Source organism: Tenrec ecaudatus, chromosome 1 (assembly GCF_050624435.1).
Source record: "Tenrec ecaudatus isolate mTenEca1 chromosome 1, mTenEca1.hap1, whole genome shotgun sequence".
Lineage (NCBI taxonomy): Eukaryota > Metazoa > Chordata > Mammalia > Afrosoricida > Tenrecidae > Tenrec > Tenrec ecaudatus.
In genome coordinates this window covers 23,749,049-23,763,268 of record NC_134530.1, presented here as the reverse complement: position 1 = coordinate 23,763,268, position 14,220 = coordinate 23,749,049, and the positions used below count along the sequence as shown (strand labels likewise).

Genomic DNA, 14,220 nt, shown 5'->3' with positions numbered 1-14,220 from the left:
GGCTGGGCGGGACCGTGGCCGTCTAGGTCTCTGGTCAACCGACTGGCTCCTTGACTTGGGCCTAGCAGGGGGCCCTCGCCCACCAGGCAACTCTGGGGTCTTCTCTCATTTGCCATAGTCAGTCACTTGAACCCCTGAGAACTTGGGGCTCGTCCAGTCCTGGGGACCCCTAGTCCCATTTCTGTGGGACCAGCCCCGCCCCCATCGCCCAGTCTCAAGGCTAGTGGGGAGACCCCTCTAGCTCCGCCCTGCCTAGGGGAAGTGAGAGTGGGGGGCCCTCCCTCTCCTCCTCACCACTTCCTCGTAGGAGAGACAGGCTGGGGGCCTCGGTAAGGGGGGGGGTGTCTCCCTGACTCCATGACTGAGGTGCAGGCTGTGGGGGTCCAAATATGTTCCTTTAGGGGGGAGGGTTCCCTCAGCCCTTGTCCTAGGCCTCTTCCTTGGCCCCCATCCCCACTTCTTGCAGCCTCATCTCTCTGCTGCCTCCCTCTCTCACTTCCTGGGATCGCCCAGATCCTGTGCACTCTGGCTCCCTACCTCTGCCTCCACTGGGCTCCTAGAGCTTCCTTCTCTCCCTACAGTGGGTAGCCTGCAGTGGGCAGGGCCAGAAGGCCCGGATTAGGGTTCCATTCTTCCAAGTTTGAAGCCCTCTTTGCTCCGAGCCCCAATTTGTTAATCCACCTGAGAAGCAGGTGTGTCCTTCTGTGCCCATGCCATACAGTGTCCCAGAGTGGCCTTTGCACCAGTAGCATGGATACAGCTGCTCATTCAGTAATTTAGCTCATTTAGTTCGCTTTTGTCTAGAGATTCTTCTCCCCTATCCCCAGGCAGCCCGCGGAGGCCATCTGGGGCGCAGCCTTTGGGTGGGGACAGCCCCAGGCCTCCTGGGTGGAGGTGAGCGCTTTCACTTCACAGCCTGAGTTTCTCCAGAGGCCCCAGGGGTCTGCTGCTTCAGTCTGTCACCCAGGTTCATAATGCAAGGGTAACAGCCACATGAGATTCTGTGCTCTGTGATTCAATGCAGGACCCCACAGGGGTGGGGGGGCACGATGGATGTGGATGGTGGGGACAGACATGGTAGGGCAGAAGGCCTTGTCTCTGCTAGATCACACAGTCCAGGCCCTGCTTTGCGAATTCCTGAGAATCCTCTACCTGGTTCTGCTTGCTTTCACTAGCTTTTGGTTTGCTTTCTATTTCTGGACTCAAAACTCCATGCTGACTCATAGCGACCCCCTGTGGGTTTCTGAGACTGTTTGTTGGAGTAGAAACCCCAGTCTTTCTCCCAGAGCTGCTGGTGGAGGCCAGCTGCCTGCCGACGGACCGTGAGAACTACAGGCCAACCAACGTATAGCCACAGTATGACCAGGACTCTTTATGGATGGGCAGGGACTGTTACTTATTGACAGGAAATTATTTATTGAAGTAAAAGCAGAACACAGGGCTTGAGTTTAAGGGAAAGTGTGACAGTTTATTGAATATGCTCCACTGTTGTTCCCTGACCCCTGTGAGGACAAACTTCAGCTCCAAAGCCCAGGAGTGCTAGCCTCCCGCTGCCCCAGCACCCATCACACAGTAGGTGTTCTTTAATGCTGGAGGGAGCATGAGATTGGCAAAACACAAAGGCTGGTAAAGCTGATCTCCACAAACAACCCAAACCCCAAGCCCCTCACTGCCATCAAATCCATGCCAATTCATAAGGACCTTCTGGAATGATCCCGGTGAGTTTCCAAGACTGTAACTCAGCACAGAAGTAGAAAGCCCCGTGGTCTTGCTCCCACGGAGCAGCTGCTGGCTTTGAACTGCTGGCTGCGCGGTGAGCAGCCTAACCCCTAACCACCCGCCCCCAGGGTTCCTTGAAGCTGGTCTCATCTAGTGAATTGGAATTCCCTGCCTTGTGATTCTCCAACCCTTGGGGTTTCCAGGGCTGGGTTGGGCATACAGCAGGTGCACCTGAAATGCCAGCTGGGTGAGAGGAAGGTTCGATCTAGCCTGTCCTCAGGCAGTAGCAGTAATGAGGAGGTCTCGTTTTCTCCCTGGGCTGGAGACCCTCAGGACCGACGCCAAACGGTCAGTCCCTCAATGCACCAACAAACGCCGAGCTCAGTGTCCCTTTTGGATCTGAGGTGGCAAGGGACTTCACAGCGTTCGGGGGACAGTCCCCAGGGGGGGCACATGGAGCAGACGGGGCGCAGTGGGCGTGATGGGGAGCAGCCTGTGACTCAATTTCTCCATTCACATCCGTGTGCCAGTCCTGGGTGAGGTTCCCTTCCGTGCACCGAGGACCAGGCGGAAGGCTGAACAAACACCTGCAGCCAGACGAGAGACTTGACTGTGGTTCCAGCTCCCCGCGAGGGCGGAAGTGGGGCGGGCGGGGAGGGGCCGTGCCTTCTCGGGTAACCAGATCCTCAGGAATGCGTCGGCGCCAGACGCGCTCCCCCCGCCCCCCACCCGTGCCCGAACTCGTCGCCCCTCCCCCGGTCACCCCACTGGGGCCTGCCTCGGGGAGGATGCGGGGGGAGTCCCGTCTCTAGCACGCTCCATCCCCAAACCTCCGACTCGGTCCCGGACAAGCCCTCCCTCCACGCCCTATGGTCCTGAGCGCCTGGGGACCATCCACAGAAAGTCACCTCCTCACCTGGAACACCGTCCCAGGTTAGCCCCACCCAAACCCAGCTGACCCAAAGTGCTCCAGGGGCTGGAGGGGGAGGGGGAAGGTCACCCTACAAGCCCCACCCTCTGAGATGCTCCCCTCCCCCTTTCCTCCCTCTGCTTCCTGTTTAACTCTTTGGGGCTTTTCAGTTTTAGGTTTCCAAATTTAAGGCCCACGACTAAACCGATCTGAGGGTCGCTTTAAACAAGAAAGTAAATCGCCTGGCGCTCCGGCTAGAGCCTCGAGGATTCGAACCCTGGCGGTAAGGGGCGGAAGAGGGGGGCGCGGGGACTGGGTTCCCTTTTTGACAGTGCCAAGTCACTCCTTCTCCACCTAGTGGCACGCCCCCTCTGGACACCGCTTTGGGCCTTGGGTTAAGGTCTTAGATAAAGATCAAATGCAGAATCAGAGGGGGGCGGGGACACTACCAGGGACCAAAGCCTAGGGACAAATTTCCCCATGACTTTGGCAGGCAAGGCTGCTTGCTGCCCTTTCACCTTTGTCTCTCCCAACCCCCACTCCAACCACACCTCCCCCCTACTCTGCCTCCCAGTGCTCATCTGTTTCCTGCCTCAGGCCCTTTGCACTTGCTGTTCTGCCTGCCTGGGCTTTGCTATGCTTCATCTTCTGGGAGGCCTCATCCAGATTGTTTGTTGTTGTTGAATCATGGAGTCCGTGTCAACTTGTGAGGATCCCAAGCAAAACAGAGTAAATTGCTGCCTAGTCACGGCTGCAGGCATGCTCCAGCCAATGGTCACCTGGGGAAGGAGCCCGGGTGGGCGCTAACCACAAGGCAAGGTGTTGGAACCCACCGGCCCCTCTGCAAGAGAAGGATGAGGTTCTGGAGGGCACAGGGGCTGTTCTCCTGCTGTCCTAGAGTCGGAATTGACTGGACGGCTGTGAGTTTGGTGTTTGGTTTTGAGCTTTCAGAAAAGAGGCCTGGTGCCACAGTGGTTAAGCGCTTGCTTTACTGTTAGCAGAAAGGCTGGTACACTTAGAACTCACTCAACCTCCATGGGAGAAAGATCCAGTCAGCTCTTGGGAAGGTTGTGGTCCAGAGACAGAGAGAGAGAGAGAGACTCTCTCACACACACATACACACAAGGGAGCCATATGAATGGAAATTGAGCTCAATAGCACCTGAGAGCAGCTTCCAATATTCCAAACCAGGGAAAAGACCACCACGGGTGGTGACCTGCCAGATTATACACTCTAAAGATCTCCCCCTTATGCACCCCCCTCCAATCCATGCTGGTCTGAAGCCCCCCTCAGAATGGGTCCTTGGGGGTGGCCACACATGCCCATCTCTCAACTCAGAGTAGTTGCTCAATCAGAATGTGGTGGGTAAAGGAGACCTTCTGTATTTGAGTGGGCTGCAGGACAACCCCCCACCCCCCAATTTAGCTTGGGAGGCCTCAGCCTCTGCCTCAGGAGTTCCCTGTCTTGGTGGGACAGAATTGGACATAGTTCCTTTGGGGTCAGGGCTGAGCCAGATGGAGGGGCGGGGCTGGGTGCCTGGGAGGAAGAATTTTCCACTTGAGGAGGAGGAGGTGTGGGAGGACTCCAAGGGCATAGGGAACAGCAAGTGCACAGACCAAGGGCCCGAGGGTGGGGCAGCCTAGGCTGCCAAGAGCAGGTTCCTATGCTGAGTGGCTGGATTAGATTCTCCCCTGCCCAGCCCTGAAGGAGCCCTCATGGAGTAGAGTGGGTTGCTAACCACAAGGTCAGCAGTTTGAAACCACCAGCCCTCTCTAAGGGAGAAAGATGGGGCTCCCTACTCTGGTAAAGAGTTAGAGTCCCAGAAACTCACAACAGTAGTTCTACTCTGTCCTGTTGGGTCACTCTGAGTTGGCATTGACTTGATCGCAGTGAGTTTGCTTCTTTGCATTTTAGCCCATCCCTGAGGATCCCCCTCTGCTCAGGATCTGGGGGGAACCAGAACCAAATAAAAATAGGCAGAGGCAGGACTGCCTATAGATGGAAACGAGGAGGATGTGGAGGAGCCCCGGGGCACAGTGGTTACATGTGGGACTACGAACTGTCGCGTCGGCAGTTCAAAACCACCAGCTTCTCCAAGGGAAAAAAGACGGAGCTTTCTACCCTCATGAGTTAGTCTTGAAAACTCACAGGACAGTTTTAACTTGTTCTATGGGAGCAGTTCTACCCTGTTGGCATCAACTCAGTGGCTTTGCGTTTTGAGGGAAGGCTGTGGAGGAAGGGGCATTGGCGGTGGGTTTTGAGGGAAAGGTAGCTTTTCAGAAGGTGGAGGAAAGGAACTCCAAACAGGAGACTTCAGACCTAAGACCCACTGTCAAGTTTGGTCAAGTTCTGAGACTAAATTTATGATAGTTTTCGTTGATTGGACCCTGAAAACTTCAAGTCCCGAAAACAGTGCTCCACTTTGAGGAGAGGGAAAGGTGAAGTTACTGGTTCAAGGTCACATAGTTGGGGGTGACTGAGCACTGAAGGGGTGGGGCTGAGGGGGGCCTCTATGTAGCCTCGGGCATCTTCTTTGATCTCTCTGTGCCCCAGTCTCCAGAACCTGCTCACTGATCCACCATTCTGCCCAGGCTGGTTCTGCCCAGGGCTCTCAGACTTGCCTCCACCTGCCAAAAGTCAGGGCAGAACGCTGAAGATTTGGCCTTGGCCTTGGCCTTGGCCTGGCTGCCCAGTTACCCTCCCATCTCTGCCTCTGGGGGAAGTACCACCAATGATTGTCCATCCGGCCCAGGGTATGCTGGGTAAACTGAGTCCCAAAAGGGTCTCAGCTTAGAGCTGGCTGCCAGGTGGGGCCAAATCTCCCACTGGAGGCCCTTTGTGTAGGTGGGGCTTGGGTCCAGACTTACAAAGAGAGTAAGACACATGGCCTCATGGGCAAAGGGGCAGAGAGACCCCACACCTGGATACCCACATTGCAGGCACACCCTATATGTGGACAGACACACAGATGAACACACTTCATCTGAGGATGCTCACACGGGAAAAAGAATCACAGACACCCTGCGGGGACCCACGCATGAACCCACAGGGAAGGGAGACCCCCCCATATCCTCAAACACATCCCTCACATGGACACCCCTACACAGACCCAGCACACAGGCACACAGTGCTACACTCGGGCGCACAAGCAGGGCCCCTCCGCCCGGGGCCTCTAGGCCTCTTGCCAAGGGCGCCAGCCTCTCCTCTGCCCGATCTTGCTCTAGAGCTGGGGCGGGATGGCACGGGCAGAGGAGGAAGATGAAAAGTTGTTCATACCCACTGGCCAGTCAGACAAACTGAGGCCAGTGACCGCCCACAGTGACCTACTTCAAGAACTGTGCCCCAGTTCTGCAGGTGGTTTCTGCAGTTCAGAGACTCAAGATAGATACCAGAGGTCCCTGTCTGCAGGGACTCATGATGTACCCCATACTCTCTTAGTTCTTAAGGAGCGGACAATAATGTTCTCTCTCTCTCTCTCTGATGTACCCCATGCTCTCTCATAGTTCTTGAGGGGACAAGAATATTGTCCTCTCTCCGTCTCCCCCTCCTTCTCTGCCGACTTTGGGAGTGGGCATCTGACACGGGTTGGGTTGGCTCAAGCACAGGTGCTTGGGGTCTGAGGGAGGGAGGGAGGGCTGATAAGGGTCAAAGGGGCACTGACTGCAGTGGAGGGGGGCGGGGAGGGGGCTAAGAGGGAAAGTGAGCTGGGACAAGCACTCTGGCCCAGAAGTCTCAGGGTCCCTTGGCAGCGGTGCTCAGGTGCTCAACCACTGGGTTGCGACCTCTTTGGGGGTCCAACGACCGTTTCACAGGATCGTCCAATTCGTAACAGGGTCGTGACATTAGGAAGGTTGAGAAAACTGCTTTAGAGTCCGGGGGAAGTGGGATTGTCCCCTCCCCAGCCAACCTTAATAGCGGCTTATCAAGCCTTAACAGCCAAGATAATAAACAGGTAATAATTACCAGCTGTGATGCCTGCGCATGGGTCCTGCCCAGGGGTGGGGGTGGGGGTGTGGTAGAACCCAGAGGGTGGCCAGAAATGGGAACCCACGTCCTGGGACCCACAGAACAAGGATAGTCTACGGGTGGCTGAGGGAAGCCTGCTTAGGCAGCTGAACGTTTAAGTTCTACAGGGCGGACCCAATAGTGGTAGGTCGCTAAGCCTCAGTTTCCCTTCGGTAAAAGCCTCACAGCTCTAAACCCCACCCAGTGAAAAAGATCAGGACCGAACCTTCCAGCAACTTCTACCAGCCCTCCTCTCCCCGGTCTTCCTGGGGCATATGCACCCCAGGAACGGCAGCCGGCTCCCCACCACAGAGGAGCTGGTAGCACAGCTCCAGCGTGCACAAAGCCAGCCGGGAACACCCGCTAACGGAGGCGTAGTCAGCATAGTGGCGCGGAAGGCGCCGTCGAGTTATTTATCCTTTCAGAGCCCATCCCCCTCCAGTCCCCCGGGGTTGGGCGCCACCCCTGCCCTCGCCTTCGCCCCCGCCAGCTGGGGCCGCCCGCGAGGCTGGGGGCGGAGCTTCGCGGCGGGAGGGCCGGGCCGGACCCATCACACCACCCCGGACGTCCCCAGGCAGGAGGCGGCGCTGGGAGCCGCGGCCGTAAATAGCGCTCCCGGGGCTGGCTCCCTGCGCCGGGGGCGCGGCCCTCCCCCATGACGTCAACCCAGAAGGCTGCGCGTTGTTGTGCAGTTTACCGCGCGTCGCCGCGGCAACGGTAAGGCCCCGCCCCACTATGCAAATGAAAACGTCACCCGCGCCCAATGGCGAGCGGGGGCGGTGAGCTCATCGCGTCAGGCCGAGGCTATAACAGGGCGGTGCGAACGGCGCGGCGGCAGTAGCCGCCGCCAGCGGAGCGCCAGGCGCAGCGGCACGGCCGTGGTGGGCGGAGGCGCCTTGGGAAGGGGGGGCGCAGGCCCCCCGGGCGGCCGCGGCCACTCCCCTCCCCCGGGGCCAGCGCGGGGGAGGCGGAGGATGGAAACACCCTTCTACAGCGATGAGGCTCTGAGCGGCCTGGGCGGCGGCGCCAGCGGCACCGGCGGGGGTGGCTTCGCGTCCCCGGGCCGACTGTTTCCCGGGGCGCCCCCGACGACGGCGGCAGCGGCCGGCAGTATGCTGAAGAAGGACGCGCTGACACTGAGCCTGAGTGAGCAGGTGGCGGCAGCGCTCAAGCCCACGGTCGCGCCACCCCCGGCCTCTTTGCGCGCCGACGGGGCCCCGGGCGTGGCGCCCCCCGACGGCCTGTTGGCCTCACCGGACCTGGGGCTGCTCAAGCTGGCCTCGCCCGAGCTCGAGCGCCTTATCATCCAGTCCAACGGGCTGGTTACCACCACGCCGACTAGCACGCAGTTCCTCTACCCCAAGGTGGCGGCCAGCGAGGAACAAGAGTTCGCCGAAGGCTTCGTCAAGGCGCTGGAGGACCTGCACAAACAGAACCAGCTGGGCGCCGGCGCCGCGGCTGCTGCTGCCGCGGCTGCCGCCGCCGGAGGGCCCCCGGGGGCAGCCGCGGCCTCGGCACCCCCCGGCGAGCTGGCCCCGGCGGCGCCCGCCCCCGAGGCGCCCGTCTACGCGAACCTGAGCAGCTACGCGGGTGCAGCCGGTGCGGCTGGGGGCGCCGCCACGGTGGCCTTCGCCGCTGAGCCTGTGCCCTTCCCGCCGCCGCCGCCGGGTGCGCTGGGGCCGCCGCCGCGCCTGGCCGCGCTCAAGGACGAGCCGCAGACGGTGCCCGACGTGCCAAGTTTCGGCGAGAGCCCGCCGCTGTCGCCCATCGACATGGACACGCAGGAGCGCATCAAGGCGGAACGCAAGCGGCTGCGCAACCGCATCGCTGCCTCCAAGTGCCGCAAGCGCAAGCTGGAGCGTATCTCGCGCCTCGAGGAGAAGGTGAAGACGCTCAAGAGCCAAAACACTGAGCTGGCGTCCACAGCCAGCCTTTTGCGCGAGCAAGTGGCGCAGCTCAAGCAGAAGGTCCTCAGCCACGTCAACAGTGGCTGCCAGCTGCTGTCCCAGCACCAGGTGCCCGCGTACTGAGCCCGCGCATGGAGCGCATGCGCGGCCCCCACCCGAGGGGCGGGCTGCGGGGGGCGGGGGTGAACGTGGGCGCCCCGGACTCGGAGTGGGCGCGTCCCTTAGGAGCCCCCCCAAGGGTGCCCGGGGCTCCGAGGGGGCGCCCGGGACTTAGAGGGCACAGCCCCCAGGACTTCCCTGAGGGTGCCCGGGACTTAGAGAGGGCGCCCCGGACACGACAAGCTGGACCCCCCATCCTGGGGGGTGAGCGCATGACCCCGCCCTCGTGCTGCCTCTGTCCCCCGCGAGTGGCCGTCCCGTGTTGCACAAACCCGCGCGCCCTTGCCGCCTCTTTGTACACCGACGCGAGCGGGGAGCTCCGTGGGGACACAGCCGTCACCCTGCGTTTCTTTTTCTTTTACATTTTTTGCTTTGGAAAGAGAGAAAAAGAGTGTTCGATTCTGCCCTATTTATGTTTCTATTCGGGAACAAACGTTGGTTGTGTGCGTGCGTGTTTCTTGTGTTGGTTTTTTAAAGAAATGGGAAGAAGAAAAAAAAAAACCTCTCCACCCCTTCTCGCTCTCCTCTTCCAACCTCCGGATACCCTCCCGTTTTTTGTTCTGTTGTTTTTGTTTGTTTTGTTTTTTTTCTTTTTTGCTGCGACTCCACATTCCTATATGTAATCCTCGGTTCGCCTGGTTTTCTGTTTTCAGTAAAGTCTTGTTACGCCAGCTCGGTTCTCTGCCTCCTCCTTCTACCCACGCCGGGGCCTGGCGGGCGGGGTCTGGCCTACACCCCTCCCCTCCCCGACCTTCCTCACCCCTCTGTGGTTCTCTACGCCTCCCCGCTGGGGGCGGAGATCCCACATCTGGTGCGCAGCGAGCGCCATCTAGGCGCTCCTGGGAGCCCGCCTGGCTGATGTCCGGCTTCGCGAGGGTACCGGAGCGGTGGGGGTGGGGGTGGGCTAGCCTCCAGGAGGCGGGAGTATATTTTGCCTCTAGGGAAGAGGGGATTTTGTGATGGCGGAGTGACAGCACCAGTTAGGAGTAGAAAGGAAGATACACAAGTTCTACAACCCCTGCGGGCCTCGGTTGCCCAATCTGTAAAGTGGACACAACTCTGGGGGAACCTGTTCCACGAGGTGGTGAGGATGGAGCGAGCTGGTTTACCAGTGGGAGTCCTGGGGCGCACAGGTTTGAAACCATCAGCCAGAATAATGTAGCAGTCGGCTTCTGTAAAAAGATTACCATCTTGGAAACATTAAGAAGCAATGCTTCACTTGATGGCTACAATGTAGCACTTCTGTCCACAGTCCCACCAAATCAAATCCTCTCCCTCCTAGCCCTTGAATAACCCACTCTCCTGAGAGTGTTTCCCCACTAGCCAAACAAAAAGGCTAGCTTTTACTGAGCATCTACCTTCAGGCAAGGAGGAGCCCACCTGCCACTGGGATAAGCCTGGAGTTGATTGGTCCCAGCAAAGTTGGTTGGAACCCAGCAGGCCCTGTAAAGATTCGTGTCAGAAGACCTATGTAGCAGTTCTGGGTCCCTTAGGGTCACCAGCAGTTGTCAAATGGGAGAACAGGTTTAGGAAGGGAAATCGGATTGCATGAGATTGGGAGGGAGATAAAATCCTACTTAATGGCAGCAGGTGGGTTAAGATTTCGTGAGGTTAAGCATCTGGCTCGAGGTCACATTAGGTGTTTAGGTTTTGGGAAAGGCAATTGAGCCCTGGGCTTCTCAGAGACTTCCAGAGCTTTGAGAGGCAGGTTGCCTGCTGCCTCCCCTGCCCTTTTGTTCTGGCTTTTGCTGGGAGAGGCGGCTTACTATTCCCATGACAAGTTAACAAGTCTTGGAAACCTCCAGGGGCAATTCTACCCTGTCCTGTAAGGTCACTGTGAGTCAGAGTGGACTATTGGAGTGAGCGAGAGAGGCCTGTCTTACTGAGAAGCTGCAGCCCATGGCCAAGGGCATGTGTCCGTTTCCAACTGTGTTCCCGGCTCTGCTTGAGAAGGCAGGTGAATTAGGCCCATTTTACAGATGAGAAAATTTGAGGCACAAAGCACTGGGATGCACCCACAATGCCTCAGTCACCTCCGTGCTAATGCTCCAGGCCATCAAGTGGCCAGAACTAGAGGCTTCTCAGAGCTTGAAGGCTTAGTGCTAAACCGTGGGTCCACTCTACACTAAGGAGAAGGGACTGTGGTCAGCGGGGTGTGTCCTGACATAGGGAAGACAACCGGGCTTTTGGGGGCAGAACTTGTGGAGTCAAGAGACTTGTCTCGAGGTTCCAGTTGGCCACCCTGGCAGGGCCTAAGCCAAGTTCTCCCCTTCTGACCTCTGCCTCCTAGTATGTAAAATGGGTGCATTTAGGGCGGCACAGGCTTACCGACAAGTGTTTGGGAATGAAGAATCACAATAGGGTCAGTGCCGAGAAGTAGCAACCTGTGCACCTCTGTGGGCTGTGCTGGCATCCTGTTTACAGAGGTGGGGAGCCCAGAAAGCATGCCAGACACCCCAATAAATGGTGGAACGGGTATTTGAACCCAGGCCTGTGCCCCCTCCTGGTTCTCAGCCAGGAATCGGGCATTTTTCTCACCAGCATTTGTTGCACCTGCCAGGGAGGCTCCCAGTCTGAGGGGAGAGGCAGGCCTGTCAGCTCGTGGGGAGGGTCTTCTTCTGAGACCACAGACCTGACTCCAGTTTGTAACTTCAGGAATAAATTGTTACCGTGCCAGGCGCACACCCCGGCAGGCTGAGGTCTGCCTCCCTCGGGGCACAACTTCCCTTCTGGACTAAATCCCTTCCCTTAGCTCGGGCAAGGAGCCCTGGGGTACAGTGGTTAAGCAAAGGCCTCCCAACAGCAAGGCCTTCCATGGTTCTCTGAGTCAGAAGCCACTGGATGGCCGAGGAGGGCTTGGGGGACCGTGGCCCACCTAGGGCCCTCCCTCCGTGCCCCAGGCTTGGGAGGTGATGCTTCAACTCCTACCACCACCCGTGCCCAACCCCCACACATGCCTAGTCCCTCATCACGGGTCTGTGGGTCTGCTCAAGGCTGAGCCAGATCCAAGGACCAACTCACAGGCCCTGAAGTGGGAAATCTGGGAGGGGCAAGGTTGGCCCCAGGCCACACCCACCCAGGGGTTGTGGGCATCTGTGGGTGTGGAGAAGACTAGGGGGTGGTCCATGGCCCACCCCTGCTGGTTTCCTCTGCTGTAGGGTGAGGCTCCCCTTTGGGCCCCCTGGGAGCCTTTTGGCCCCAGCCTGCTGCTGAGCTGAGGCCAAGGTGTGTGTCAGCCCCAGCCCAGCCAGCTTGAGTCATCCAGGGCACAGACCCAACCCTGGGAGGTGACCTGGGCCAGCAGCCTGGCTTCCCCTCCAGGCCAGGGGCTCTGGCAATGCCTTACTCTCAGACATGGACACATACTTTGCCCTCCTTCATGGATGAAACAAACAATCCTTTAAACCCCCTCTTGGCTTCCCGGAACCTTCTCAGTAAAACCCAAGCTCCTCAAGTCCTGGCCAGAAGTCTCCATGCTCCTCATCCTCCCTCCACCTTCAGCCACACCCACCACTTAGGTTCTGGTATCAGGCCCCACGGAATTGGGGCCTCAGTGTGGGCTAGGCCCTTTGTCTGGACTGCCCTCCCCCGCCCCCCCCCCTCTTCCTGCTGGCTGCTCACCCTTCAGGCCCCAGGGCCAATGTTCCCTTTTCAGGGCAGCCTCCCCAGAGTGACTTTGCTGGTTTGTGTCCCCAGACCCAGGGCAGCCCAGAAATCCCTGAGGTAAAAGACTAGAGCATGCACCCCCCACCCCCTATAGGTCTCCTCTGTGCAAAACACCCCAACTTTCTGTGCTGCCTCTAGGAAGCACCCCTCTATGGCCTTCAGCCCTGCCCCCCATCCCTGGTGCCACATTCTAGAGCCCCCTCCCCCCAAGAGCCAACCGGTTGAGCAGGGATTGGCCGGAATGTGGGTACGAGTCACAAAGCCACGGTGACACCAGGGCTCCACAGCCGGCCATTCGGGCTGGTGGGTTCAGCTTTGGGGGCAGGTGAGTGGGGTGCATGGGGAACAGGGGTAGGGGTCCAGGGTGGGCCTGTTGTTCCCTTCCTTGTCCCCAGAGTCTCTCAAGCCCTCTAGCCTGTTCTGAGCAGTGAGCCAGCTCCCAGCCCCTCAGAATGTGGCAGCAGGGGTGGGGGTCCCGAAGAGCCCAGGGATGGGCTTACCTCGGTAGGAGAGTTGTGTGCTATCTCCCCAAGGACCGGGACAGTGGCCTCAGCTTGTGCGACCGATGAGAAAACCGAGGCTCAGAGGGTTTGCTGAATATTCACTTGGTTTGTGTGTCAGGGGACCCCCAACCCTCCCTGCCGCTCCCTCCCTCAGGAGCCCCTTCTCTCCCTCTCCCTCTTGTTGAGTGTGCCCAAGGGTCGTCTTCCTGAGATCAAATTCTGACGCTTCCCTTTCCAAGTTGGGACGGTGTGGGTGAGGGGGGTGGGATGGGGGGTGTTTTCAAAAAGTTTGTGGGAAAGTGATACTGCACGAGAATGGACTTCCTCCATGTGTTTTTAAAAATAATAATATAGTGTTCTGAACACCTGGTTCACATAACAGACATTCCAGAGTTCAGTCATATTAAAAAAAAAAGCTGTAGAATCATCTCTACACTCGGTTCCAGAACATTGTCTTCCCTCTTGTATTTAGCTCCCATGTCCCTCCAGCACCCCTGCCCCATGCGTGAGCTCTTTGGAGACCTTTCCTGCCCGCTTGGGCTACAAGCCTTCATGCAGGGACGGCGCCAACAGGCTCAGGCGTGGGAACCATTGTGAGAGTGGTGCAGGGCCGCGTGCACAGTCGCTGTGGGTGGGAGGTGACGCAAGGGCACCCATCCACAATCAGGCCTTCGTCACCTTTACCGAGCGTCCGCTGTGCTCTGCTCTCTTCTTCGAGGCTGTTGTGTCGACTCCTACTCCCAGGTGAGCCCAGGTGTGCAGAGTCGACCTGCTTCGTAGGGGTTCCAAGGCTGGGATCGCTAGGCCTGTCCTCCAGGATAGACACCTCTGGGTGAATTTGAAAGGACGAGCTTTGGGCTCATGGCTGAGTGGGAAGCGGATGCTGTTGGAGGTGCTGGTGAGTCAAGAGTCTCTCCCTCTGGGGAGCTCCGAGTCCACAGGAAAGAAAAAACCACACTGTCAAGCAAGACGACCAGTGCATTGCTTTCCCTGGCCCGGTTTTTCTTTTCCTCCGTGAGATGGGGTGGGGACAAGGGCCACACTGTGATGTGTGTTCGGGGTAGCAGTGACATTCAGACCTTCACTAGAAGGAGAGGCATGTTCACTGTGAAGGGGTGTCAGGGAGGTGCCCTGTCCAGGCAGGAGGTCTGCTCAAGCTGGGACCCAAGGGTGATGTGTTGAGCTGGGTGGGGGGGGATCAGGTGGGGCTAGGAAAGCTGGCAGTTTGAATTTGCATATCTGAAGGCCTTGGGGGTAGAACCAGGCACCTCTGGTTGAGGCTAGAAAAGAGGCTGGGGTAGCTGGAGTGAAAAGGAAGACGGTCCCACGACGTGCCCCTCCCTCAAGAGCA

General features: G+C 58.5%; 1 protein-coding gene across 1 annotated transcript; it reads left to right on the top strand.

The window, feature by feature from the left end:
* The first annotated feature begins 7,271 nt into the window (after window positions 1-7,271).
* Window positions 7,272-9,371, top strand: JUND (JunD proto-oncogene, AP-1 transcription factor subunit). The gene has a single exon (XM_075549018.1). It carries the CDS (start codon window positions 7,609-7,611, stop codon window positions 8,662-8,664), a length of 1,056 nt encoding a protein of 351 aa, XP_075405133.1. The 5' UTR covers window positions 7,272-7,608; the 3' UTR covers window positions 8,665-9,371.
* The last annotated feature ends 4,849 nt before the right edge of the window (window positions 9,372-14,220 follow it).

Bases quoted from the DNA above. Each gene is read 5' to 3' on its own strand.
- JUND (XM_075549018.1), top strand. From the start codon at position 7,609: ATGGAAACACCCTTCTACAGCGATGAGGCTCTGAGCGGCCTGGGCGGC.